Below are 12,722 nucleotides of genomic sequence, written 5' to 3'. Positions count from 1 at the left end.
ATGTTTTAATATTTTGTAAGTGAAAAGTAGTGGAAAGTGTACTCTGAAAATCCAAAAATATCCTTAGAAAAATATAGCATCTCCTTTCTTTTTCATGTTCTGTGAATTATGTTTGTCATGTGCGTTAATTACAGAAATGACAACGATTACGCTTTCAAAGTTAATGACACTCGGTAACAACAATTGCTGTATTCTGAAATGATTTAACGAAACAAAACAAAACACCAAGCAGCTCAAACCCTCTCACTAGAGACTGGCAGTTCAAGAACCACACACCTCCTCCAGCACACCTTCTGGGGCTCGAGAGCTGCCCACAGCAGGATGGCTTGAGAAGTTGAGGAGCTAGAAAAAAAGCTGGAACGGAATACTTCAGTGCTACTCCTCAGTTTCTTTGAGCTCTTTTCTAGAGGAGTTGCCTCTTTCCTTTTGGAAGGGTAATCACATCACAGATTGTGCTGCTGCTGACTTATGACTACTACCTGATGGTAATTGGCAGCGAGGTAGTTAATTGTTAATTAGTGGTTGTTGAGCAACCAAATCACACACTCAGGTGTTTCTTGTAAACATAGCGGTACCTAAAAGACAGCCCTGTGGAGGTAAAAATGCATTGGAATCCAGTCTTCTTTAACGTTATTCTTGTACCAAATCAGAGCAGGAAATCGTCAGTTCATTTCATTTGTTCTTCAAGTTGTTACATCTTTATAGCTTTAAGTATGTTGTGAATGTGTCATGGTATCTTAGTAGTGAGATGCTCCAAAATATGATAAAGAGCTCATAAAAAAAAAAAAAAAAAAAAGGAAAGCTTTTCTTCAAACTGGACTTTCAATGAGATGTTTCAAGAGTACTAATATATTTAAGTCTCAAAAACACATTTGTACTTCAGACTTGTGGTGGACTATGGTGTTATTTAGTTTGACCTTTGTAAAATAAAATAATAAATGAAAAAAATGCTTTTTCTGCAGTAATGATTCTGTGCAGACCTAGCAGCTTTGTTGCTGCAAGAATACTATGCTTTCAAAGCTTTTTTCTTCTTTCCTCTTGCAGAGTTCAAATCAACAGATGAGTTGTGAAAGAGAACAACTAAGGGTAAGTGCACAAACATGCAAAATGTTCTTTAAAACAGTAAGCAGAATCTAGTTTCTACTATTAACAGAGAGATGAACTGCTTTTTTATTATTATAATTTAAGAGTGGAACGTATCTAGCTCCGTTTATTTCTTGCTTGTTGGTAAATGTAAATGTCTCAATATTAAACAGCTACAGTAGACACAGGGTTATTTCCATAACTTAGAGCTGGTGGTAAATACCTCTTGATGGGAACTTGCTTCACGCTCAGCATGAAGATATAGTAGTAATAAAGGTCACCACATTGCTCAGACTGTTTCAAACAAGCAAGCACTGTCCATTGGGTTGTTTATGGTATGGGTGCTTTCAGATAGAGATTAATGCTAAGATTATGTGGGAACTGGCAAAAGAGGTTCAAGCATTTTGTGCATGTATTGGTTGTGTAAACAGGGTACATTTCCGGAACCCAGGTTGTGAATCTTTATTTTCTTTTCCCCTTTTCCAATATAAAAGTGCTGTTTTCAACAAGCCTTGTTCCCATTCTACAAATGCTACGTATCTCTGCAGATGTTTTTTCAGCACATGTATTTACTTATGCAATAATTATGTTTGTTTGGAAAGGTACAAGAGCTTTTTTTTTGACGAAGGGTGGGGAGAGGGAAGCTTTTGGGTCATCTAAAGCGTTGCTTAGTGGAGCTACGTTTACTGATACCACTTGATGGGCATTTTGTAATCCCGTGTTCAAGATGAGAAGAAGTGGCAGGCCTGAAGGAAGCATGCTCTCAGTTTTCTTATAGTTGAAAAAGTAGTTTTGGAAATAGAAAAAGTAACATTTCTTGTTTGTAATTTACTATGCATTGGCAGCGCCTGCATGATCTCCCAGCATAAGTAGTGTACTCTAGTTTTATAGTAAGTTGTACAGTGTTTTTAAACATTTATCTGTTCACTACATTCATCAACACACCTAAATGCTTGAACTGATCTTCCCCATATTTACAGTACGATTTCTGATAAACACGTTATGCAAGAATGATGCATCACAATCTTGTTCTTGGCTCTTTTCTTGCTGCTCTGTGACTGCAGTGCTATTGTACTGAAGGTGGAGTGAAGAAGCTTGGTTTTATCAGCAGTAATGTCTCAATAGAGCTGCTGTCAAAGTTAAAACATTGCTGTAGTGCTGGAAGGGCACTCTTCAAGAGGCGGTGGTGCCAAGAGAACAAAGCATGTTTTCATTTGTTTTTACTGTGTTTTCTTCTTTAAACGAAGAAGAAAAAAACACTTTGAAATATAAGGGGAGAAAGCATCCAACTGTTTTTTCAAATTAATATGTGTAATTTTGTACTTTGAATGAGATGTGCTGCTTTGAGAAGTAAATTTGTGTCTTTCTGTTCCACTGTTAACCATTGTATCTACTAGCAGTCAGCTCGGGGCTTGTGATGCCTTTCTGTCGCATGAAGATGTGCCTCTTCATGACACGTGGGGAACTTAGTAGGTTAGAGACGTGTTTTGTTTTGATTTGTTTTCCCATAAGATCAGGTACCTCTCCCCCACTGCTGCTGGATGTCCCTATTACTCGGCAGGCAGCAATTAGATGCAGCTCTTCCCGAGGCTGGGAGCAGTGCGAGCTGCTCCCCGCCCTGCGGTGTCAGAGCCTGCAGCCACTCTCCTGGAAGAAAGCATTTACTGTAATGAAAATGTTATTCATATTAGAGCCTCTAGCCATTAGATATTAACGATGAATGGCGATTCTGATTATAAAGTATGTATACTTTAACCCTGTTCGGCTCAAGCTTTGAAGCTAGGTTTTATGCTTTATACTTGAACTTTTTCAGTGAGTACTCATCTAACCTGGACACAGGCTGCAGTGGAAAGCTGTGGGAATTGTATCTGTACAACAGCTGTTTTTTTGTTTGGTTGCTGTTCTTGTTTGTGTACACGTGATGACTTTAGTATTTTTCCATCTGACTTGAAACAAAATTTTGGAAGGCATTTCTGCCTTTTTTTGTTCCCTTGGAAATTATTGGATTTACCATGCAATACCATTAATGTTTTGGGTTTTTTTTAACCATAATTTATTTTCTTTTTGCCTTCTATTCTGGCTTCATTTAAATTGAGTTGTACTGAAAACAAATAAATGTGTCCTTAAAGGGAAATTGACCCATCAGTATCACTCTCTCCAGCTCCATCCACATGCTGCTCTTCGTATTTTCTTTAAAGAAAGTAATGATACTGTGTAGTCCCCCTGGTTCTGTTTTCTGTTCTCTGATCCTGGTTGTAAATCCCTTCCTATACATTTATACCCTGTCCTCCTTTCTGACTCTTTCCTACTTATTGTTTCATGAGTTGCTGTGTGGAGCTTAATGTAATTGTCATTCTGAAGCATTGTAAATGACCTCTATAAGCCCAGACCTCGCAGTGTGCTCAAAATACTTTTAAAATACTTCTACTCTCATAATTGGGGCTAAAAACACACTTTAAAACATGAACAAGACAGTCTTAGAGGCTTATTCAAGTCTGTGAGGAAAACTAGGGTGCCAGTCTTAGGTGGAAGTAAGCTGTAGTTCACAATGGTATAAAAAAAACATAGTGATAGCCCCAGAAATCTGCTTTTACTGAACCTTACTTATTGTTTTCACTTCAGATGATTGTTTTTTATCATAACAAAAGGGCATTATTTAAACTTGTAGAGTAGCTTAAACTTTGCTGAGGTTTACCCAGCCTTCCTTTCAACATTCATTATTTTGCATTATCAACTCAATATAATTGTTTAAATTGAACTGTATCCGTGTTTGCATGCATGATTTTTTTTCCATAAATGAATGCATTTGGTCCTTAAGCAGCAATATTTGATGCACGCTCTTAAGATGGGCATAGAACAATTTTAGTCTCTAATATTAGAAGGTTTTTTAATGTTCCTGCGAATATCAATACAGTCTGATGGTAAATGGTGTGATTAACTCCCATGATCTGAAATTTTAAATGACTCAGTTGTTGCTCTAATTAACAGCTTCTTTCACAAATAGATGTATTACATGCTGTCAAAGTTCCTTCTCTGGTCTGGGGTATGTGAAGCACAGGATCCCGCTGTCATCTCATATTTAATATTAGCTTATATTTGAACTAGTACTCAAATTTTCAAGGATATAAACAGAATTTCTGCATTCAGTATTGTTCTTTTTGCCATGTCTTTTATGCCATACGTACAATAAGCTCTGAAACCAAAACTGTATTAAAGTTTTGCTAGGTAGAGAGAAAACAAAAGCAAATCCACTTATGTCCAGCATCATTTTTAAGCAGCGACAATCCTTCAGTACTTAGCTTTCTTCTTGTCTTTGTTCGGTATATTAATTTGTCAGGCCATCTTTATGTTGCTGTAAGGAGCCTAGATGTGTAGATTTTTTTGACAGAAACTTTGTAGAGAAACTTTTTAAAGCTCATCATTGTAGTATTAGTATTCTCTGATGATTTGTTGTGTGATATTCCTTTGTTGCACTTTGGAAGTAAGCTGTGAGCCAGCTGACAGATGTTCGTTTTTTCAATGAGTCTTAGCTGAGCGAAGAACAACTGGAGAAGAGAATCAGGTTGGGAGTGGCCTGTGAAGTAGGTGTTATTTTTGAGCATTTGTTGAAATTATTTACTATGGTGAGAACAAAGCAAAAACTGATGTGGTGGTTAGCCAAAGAACCTGTGTTTTCTATCTCTACCTCTTCCCACTCTGAATCATGGGGAAAAAAAAAGAAGTTGTATAATCCTGATCCATAAGTCAGTGCTGTCTTGCTATCAGGAAGTAATGCAGTCAAACTGAGCAACTAGCTCTGGCCATTACTAACACTTTCACTGTTTTACTTTTCCTCTTGATATGCATTTGCAAACAATGTGTGTACGTTTTACCTGCAAGAGTAATCTGGGGCTACCTAATCTTATACATTCGTCTCTCAAAGGGAGAAGGGATAAAAGGAGAAAAAGAAAAGAGTACTGTTAGAGTTGGCTTAATCTGATGTGTGTTAACTATTCATCCTTCTGTTAGGAATTCACACGCATCAGAAGTGCTAGGCAAGTGGCTTAAAATGATCCTTCTTTAATGTCTGTAGATTTCCTTGCAGTAAGCAATATGTGTCATCATGTAGGTGTATGGTGAAGATACAGGTAGGTGAGATTAATCTCCTTGTTTTTTTTCATTCCTGGTCTGTGTTACACATTGATATGGAATTAAGTTTGGGTAATCTTCCTCACCATCTCATAACCTGCATTCCCAGTGGTTCCATGAAGAGTAATTCATGGCATATCCAAGGGACAAAAAAAAAAAAAAAAAAGATCTAAAGAAGAATAAAAGGTTTGTAAATTGTCCTCTAATTTTTGGGGAAGGGAGTTGATTCTGGAGAACAGTTTTCATATAAATTTTCGCTGAACTTGAAATTAATGCATGCTGTAATGAGCTGAATTAAGCTCCTGTTCAACACACATAAGTCCCATATAAATGCCATAAGAATTTAGAAGGTCATCCTAGGGGAAAACACAAGATCTGCACCAGTTTTGGTGAGTGCTGCACAATTTTATTTCACTTTTCTTGATGTATATTTATATTATAATGACATTAGTATTAGGGTTCATATTTGATTTTTTTTCTGCTTCTTTCATTCTGAGAATTAGTCTTAAAAATATGTTCTTATTTTTTGCCGTCTATTTTTAATTATCGTTATGGGCAAGATGGAAAGTGGCTTTAGAATCCATGATATCACAGAATTCAGGAAGACTGAGTGGAGGTGGCATCTTGTTTGTCCTCAGACAAATAGTGCTTTTTCTGGAGCGTGTGGTGCGCTAAAGAGGAGAGCCTTATTTCTGGAATCCACTCTTGCTGCTGGTATTTGCTGTTTTGTTGTTTGTTTTATTTTTCCATGGTATTTCAGTAAGGTCTTTCTGGCTTGGGCAGGGGGTTCTTTGTATTTTGATGTGCAGGAAGGGTTCATACTGTTTATTTTTTCAGTAGGCCCAACTGAAAAAAAAGGTCAAAAAGCGTTTCAGTCATTGGTAGGAGAGGGTTGGATTTTTATATGCTCTTTCGTTATACTACCTGGTGGATTTCCATTCTTGTTTACTCATATATTGAATAGCTGAGTGACTAGATTGTCAAGGGAACAAGACAAGCATTGAAAATACTATATTAAATGAGAAAAGAATAATTTACATCAACAATCCAAATGATGTAGTGTCATGAAGACATATATTCATTGGGCTATATTGACTTCTTGAACCAATATTGTTTAAGGAAGAGAGAATGAAAGAATATTGATTGTAATATGGCTATCATGTTCTAGTATTGATAGTAATATTCTTTTTATGTTCTTTGAAGTCTTTTTACATCTTACCTGCTTAAACTAGTCACATTTACTTCCCTACTAAACTAATTATGCTTTTTTAAGCATTTGCCAAATTCTTACAAAACAGGAAAACCACAAGATTAACTTAATCCTACAGAAAAAAATGGACATGCATACCATGCATACAAAATTAGAAAGTATGCATATACCTATAGATGCAAATATCTATATTATATATGATATATAGCTTAGGAATCCAATCATACAGACTTGTGACAGAGTACATATCCCACACTGCCTGTACAAAGGGTGAATTCTCAACTGCTAGCATTTTCAAAGAACTGTATACTTCTTAGCTCCGTGAAATTTATTTTGAGGTTTGAAAACCTGGACAGTAATTGTATTCTGTTGTTCTGTTCTGCAGCAAAATCCCAAGTTGCACTGAAAGCCAATTCTTTCTGTGTGTTCAACAGAAATGATTTTCTTAGAACTGAATCCCAAGCAACATTACATAATCTCCAGGAAGCAGGATAGAGAAATAAAAATAACCTACTCCAGAAGAAAGAGCCAAACAAGCAAAAAATCAATTGTTTTACCAACCTGAGTCGTCATGACTCAAGGAGAGCACTATTACTCTTTTTAGAAGACAAATGCAAGTAAAGAATTTCCAAAATAGGTTTATTTCAAATTTACTTGAAGCATGAACATATCCTACAGAAATGGGGATAATTATTTTTTCTCTTTTTAACGAAGTCCCAGCAAAACTTTGAACAAAGTTATATGAGGCAAGAATTTTGCACGTTTCACTGTATTTGCAGTCTTGCAGTCTTCTTCTTGCATCTTCTGTGTTTTAAACTTAGATAAACTCCTACAATCTGTTGCTCTGTCAAGAATAGACATGCGAATTGCAGAGTCCTACCTCTTCGTGGCTTTAGAAAAGCTTGGTTGTTGTTTTGTTTTGTTTTTTTAAAGGCAATAATCTGTTGTTGTTATTCACATGTGGGATATTCTTTCCCCTTTATTTGTCCTTTTCATTTAAATGGGATTAAAATAAAACTTCTCTTGAAAGCAAATAGGCATATACGTGTTGAAAAAATATTACTGAGTTGTTAGTTTACGTTTGTAAAATATTTTTCAACATTTAAATAAAATTGACAAAAAAACCTAATTTTCTAAAGCAAATGTGAATGAAAATACAGAAAGTATGTCAGAATTGTATTTGGGGAGAAAAATGCCTCTCCTACTGCTGGTTTATAAAGACTTAACGATCTCCCCCAAAACACAGAGCAGATGGATTTTTTTTTTTTTTTTTAAATAACCAGTCTGAACAATGAAGACTACTAGCCCAGCAATAGGACACCAGTTGCTGAAGTCAGAAAAATAAAGACTTTTCTTCACAACAAACTCTGCAGAAGATTGTGGGTTAATTTCCTGAGCACATTCCTAAGGCTTTTACAGATTTATAATTGCATGGAAAATTTTACCATGCAATTTCTTTATTTTTTCCCCACAGAAATTTGAAACTGTGTTCACTTCCTGCTCTGATAGTAGAGGGTAAATTTATGCGGAATTTGTTTTCTGAAAAATATCATCTTATCTGAGGTATGGAATTGGGGTCAAATCTTGTAATACTACCTTCAATATCGAGACTGATCTAAATACCTCGTAAGCAAAATAGATGAAGGAAATCATTTTATTCTTCCCAAGCAGAGAAATTATGAAAAGCAGAAAAAAAAAAAAAGAAAGCAGAATTGGTCTGATTGCCTCAGTGAGTTATTTGCAGTACTTTTTAAAAAGAAATCAGTACAGATTCTGTAAAATGTGTTTTCGATTGTACTGAGAATAACAGAATGAAAAAGAATGAACGGGATAGAAGATCAGGATTGCTGGTAAGGGTTACATCATCCACGCATGGCCATAGTAGAGCCCTTTTTGGTTTCTTCTTTTTGCTCCAGATGGAAGAAATAGTGAATGTGGGTATTTTAAAGCATGTAGCCTGATCTAGAGGATCCATTTTATAAACTAGGAAGCTGAGAAAAGTAAAACTGCTTTGCTGATTTGTAACGTTCTTTGTTCTTTCCCACCCCTGGGAGAAGCTGTCCTTGACTTTGGAATGTTTTTCCCCCGCATTGTTTGCTGTTGTGTTCTTTTGAAGCATTGCTCACCTGTGTTACCTTTAAAGAGAGTGTGGCTTCGGCAGTGGGGAGGGACATATGAAATCCAAGTGCATCTCTCAGGTTCCACTAATGCTGGTAATTTAGGTCCTTATGTAAAGAGATAACTGAGGATGTATTATAAATATGAAACCAAATGCCAAGTGGACTGTTATCCATAGGTAATGGACAAAAACAGAGCTTCTCTGTGCTCATAGCTTTAGTGGGGCAGCTTGCAGCATTTCTTTTTCATGCAGTAGTTAGCTGCTCCTCTGGATTCCTAAGATCTCTTTCAGTGCAGTACTGAAATTAAAAAAAAAAAAAAAAAAAAAAAAAGGCTTTCATATCAAGGTCACTTTCTTACTTGATAGCAGCTTCCCTCCAAAGAGCACATAATTAATAGTTTTATTAGCTTGATTTAGTCCTTCCCTCTGGTTGGTTGTCCCTACATACTATACCTTACAGCATGCGTTATTTCTCCTTTCCTTCCCCCACTCAAACTGCTGCTTTCTACAACCATTTTCATGTTTAAGAACCATTTATATAGCACCATAAATTAAAGACACTTTACATGTATGGGGTAAGATAAGGGCTTTGCCCCAAACAATTCAAGGTCCAGATGCATCCTTGATTTCTGGTGTACGTTCTTGCAGCAACATGGCAATTTTAAGGTAGACTACTTAATATTGAATTTTATTCCCGCAATTATTCATGATGCAGTCATAACTGTATTTGGTTGTTTAAGTGATCGTTTGTTTGCTACATAACATGGAGGCTCTGCAAACACTTACCTCTGCTTACTAATAATTCCAGGCATGGATTTTTGGGCATATACATTTGCATCTAAAAGCTGCACATGCTGGAAAACATCTGAGTTTGAGACCATTTAGCTCTCTTTCTCTCTTTCCCCTTCTTCCACCTTTTTTTTTTTTCTTGATACCATAACTGTTTTTTTCCATTCTTTTTAATGAAAACTCTCCAGACTTTTCATGTGCTATTGTCACAGTGCTGCAGTAAAATCCTGGCAGCACATTCTGTCATGATGCCTTTTAAAAGATAATTCTTTCTATTTTGAAAATAGTGAGTGATGCCTACTGTACAATTTTCAGATTTAATGGCTGCATGTATATATATGTAGTTTCCATAGCTTATTCAGTTCATTAACATTGATTCCTCTGACTGACCTGAAATATCCAAAAATGGTTTTTCACTGATTGCTTGTTTTGAAAAGATATCATAGACTTATCCTAATTAATACAAGACAGTATTAAGATCACATTCTATAATCAGAAATAATTTTACTATTTTTAGAGGCGTCTCTGACTTACATGATACCAATTATATAAAGATACGAAAAACATTTTCTTTGTATTCGCAGTAGTTTCATATAGTTCTTTTTTAATACTGGAAAATTACTCTGCAGACCAGAAATGATTTATGTAGATGAAACCAGAGGTGACATGAAAGGTCCATAGTGTTCATGAATCAGTGAACAGCCGTCAGTTCCAACATCTGATAAAAATCATTATAAATAAATTCTACTAAAATGCTCCAGTAAGAAATTCCTCATTGCATTAGTTAGATCCTCCCCTTCTTCCCTGCTACTGCTTTGTGTTCCTGAAGGAGCTGAACAATCTCCTCCAGCAGTTCCGCACTTGAAGGAGTGGGAAGGGAATAATGGAATGACGTGGAAATGTTAGGGAGGAGTGTGAAGTGAAAATAAGTTTCTTTCCACCACCTCCATCAGGAGTAATTTTGAGGAATGAGAAAACTGCTTTGATAAGGAGCTCCTTCACCGTACCTGAAGGCCTGTGATAGAATCAGTCAAAAGAATTGGCTTTAGTCCTTTTCCAGCAAAACCTCGGTAACCCACCATTAATAAAACATTCAAAGGGATGAAGTTGTAGAAGGAAAAATGTTTCTAGAAACTGTCTTATTAACACTTCTGTAATTACTTATTCCATTTGAGCAACCTGAGCGAGTGGCAGGTGTCTGCTGGAGCTAGATGGGCTTTAAAGGTCGCCTCCAACCCAAAGCATTCTACAGTTCTCCGATTCTCTGTTTGTAAATTCTACCCAAACACTCTTTATTGTTCTTTTTGTTCTATTTGTTCTCTTGCTGAAACTAAAGCATGATACCGATGCATTCTGGGGCTCTCAGCTGCACAGCCAGCCTTCCTCCTGCACGGCTTAGTGCTGAAGCTGCAGCAAGTGCACATCGGTTCCCTTGCCAGGTGCTTCCTTCTGTCCATTTTGGGAATAAGGACAAAAGAATTGGAATCTGTACCACAGAAAAAGGCTTAAGAGAGGTAACTGAGGCCAAGAAAACTTTAGCTTATGCTTGGTTAGGGATTCGTGGTCTCTGAATTGTATGTTTTAATTTGCAGCTTCCATAATCATGGAAGACCTAAATTCCAAACACTGAGCTAATGTGGAGATGCTGTACAGGCTGGGTCTGAGTTTAATCCTCAGAGTGAAACAAGCCAGAATATGCCCACAGGGTGCACACATGGGCTTTTGTGCAGTCTGACAGAGCAGCGGTTTTAGTCTCTCTGTCTGTAAAGGGCTGCATTAATAAACTCTTCTCCTTTAGAATTCCCTTCCTTGACATGCAGGTCATAATGGGAAACAATCCTTGCTACTGTTCTTTGCTCTGTATGCAACGTATGCTTTGGCACATGTTTATGAGTGTTCTTTGCAGTTTTCCATATTGACACATGAAGTTTCGTATATCAAAAAATCAGAGTACCTTTTGAAATGCTGCAGCACTTATTTGTAATGATCACTTTGCAGAGTTATGGTGGGTTAGCGAGGTCCTGCTTAGTGAAAAGCAATTAGCGACTGTGATGCCTCGATCAGCATTTTGCAATTAACTTTGTATGTAAATCCCCACTCTGTGTGTGGATTCCGACCCAGACTAATGTAGTTCTAGAGAAAATAGTCCTACTGTTACCAAAGGCTGTGGTCATAGAGATGCTGCTCTTTCTGGTTATTTGCATGGTTTTGTTTGAAGACAAAAAGCAGCAGATGGGTGCTCTGCCACTTGCACTTTCAAGAGAACTTGCTGGTGCTCTCCTTTAGTCCAAGTCTAAGAAAGTTTCAACATCCTTTTGTCATGGGAAGTGCTTCAGAGCTGTGGAGTAATCTCAAGCTGCACCAAAATGTTTCCACTGTGTTAGTGGCTTGTCTGAGATAATGAGAGGTAGTACTGGAAAGTGAAGAGCAATCACTCCTTGTGACACGGCTGGAGAATTTCCCTCCTGAGGAAAGAAGCTCATCTCAATTTTCACGCGTACTCAAAAGCAAGTATTTCCAATCTAAACTACCAATTTATTAAAAGAGGCATCTATATCTTGAATTGAGAGTAAGATTATATTTCCAGAATTTCATTGTCTTTGGAGTAAATTGTAATGTGTTTCATTTCATTTTGCTCCAGTGTTGGTATGTGTGTATTTGCTGTTAGAAATTGCTACCTTTAGGTTTTGTTGCTGGGAAAAAGTTTCCAATTGATGTGAACCGTGTGAACCCCTTAGGAAATTAGAAAATACATCAATTCAGAGCACTTCAGAACACGGATTAAATATTTAGTGTACAGGCTGGATCCCTTCTAATAGAGAGGGTCTGATGTAAGCATGGCATCTCTAATGTATAGCCACTTTAATAACTGAATTGTAGAATCCTATGTAAATAGACAACAGGGTGAATATTTTGATTTCAGACAAAAGAATGGAACAGTATGATAAGTGAACTTTACAACAGCGAGAGTGTTTACTCAGGGAATCCAATTTCACATAGCTGAATGAAATTTCTGATAGGATCTGAAGGCTGTAGGTGGGCTGACGTGCAGGTTTGTGTGCTCGTTGTCTAGTTCCTTGGTCTTTCAGTGGCTGTGCAAGTGGGTATAGAATTAGAGGGCTGGCTGTTTTATGATGTTTGATATATATATATATATCTCCAAAAGAATTCAAATTCTAAGGTGCTGCTGGACCTTTTGCAATAAGCTGCATATTCCCAATATTCTAAAAATCAGTTTGAAGTTTTGTTACTACTGTTGAAATATTGTAGGGCTATGCTGACCCGAATACTGTCTGCAGTGCAGAATTCTGTTGGCTCAGTGTGTTCCTTGGAGTACTTTGTGTGCATTTACCTGCAGTGTGGTTTTACAGACTGAGCTATAGAGTACTCCAG

The 12,722-nt window shown here is 36.9% G+C and overlaps 1 protein-coding gene across 12 annotated transcripts in view; it reads left to right on the top strand.

Annotated features, from left to right (window-relative positions):
- The window catches only part of RBFOX1 (RNA binding protein, fox-1 homolog 1), a 372,798-nt gene continuing 360,695 nt past the window's right edge, over positions 620-12,722 (top strand). For 11 of the 12 annotated variants that reach the window (XM_021411693.1, XM_021411692.1, XM_021411696.1 and 8 more), the window contains exons 1-2: positions 620-711; positions 1,045-1,086. Coding sequence is in view for 1 of the 12 variants with exons in the window: in XM_021411702.1 (XP_021267377.1) it covers positions 1,060-1,086 (27 nt within the window). In the remaining 11 variants the exon portion in view is untranslated. Of the gene's footprint in view, positions 712-1,044; positions 1,087-12,722 lie in introns of those variants that run through there. The other variant, XM_021411702.1, reaches the window with a different exon arrangement.

Source organism: Numida meleagris, chromosome 13, assembly GCF_002078875.1.
Source record: "Numida meleagris isolate 19003 breed g44 Domestic line chromosome 13, NumMel1.0, whole genome shotgun sequence".
In the NCBI taxonomy this organism is placed as follows: Eukaryota; Metazoa; Chordata; class Aves; order Galliformes; family Numididae; genus Numida; species Numida meleagris.
The sequence above is the reverse complement of the archived record's forward strand: the minus strand, read 5'-3'. Positions and strand labels throughout refer to the sequence as shown.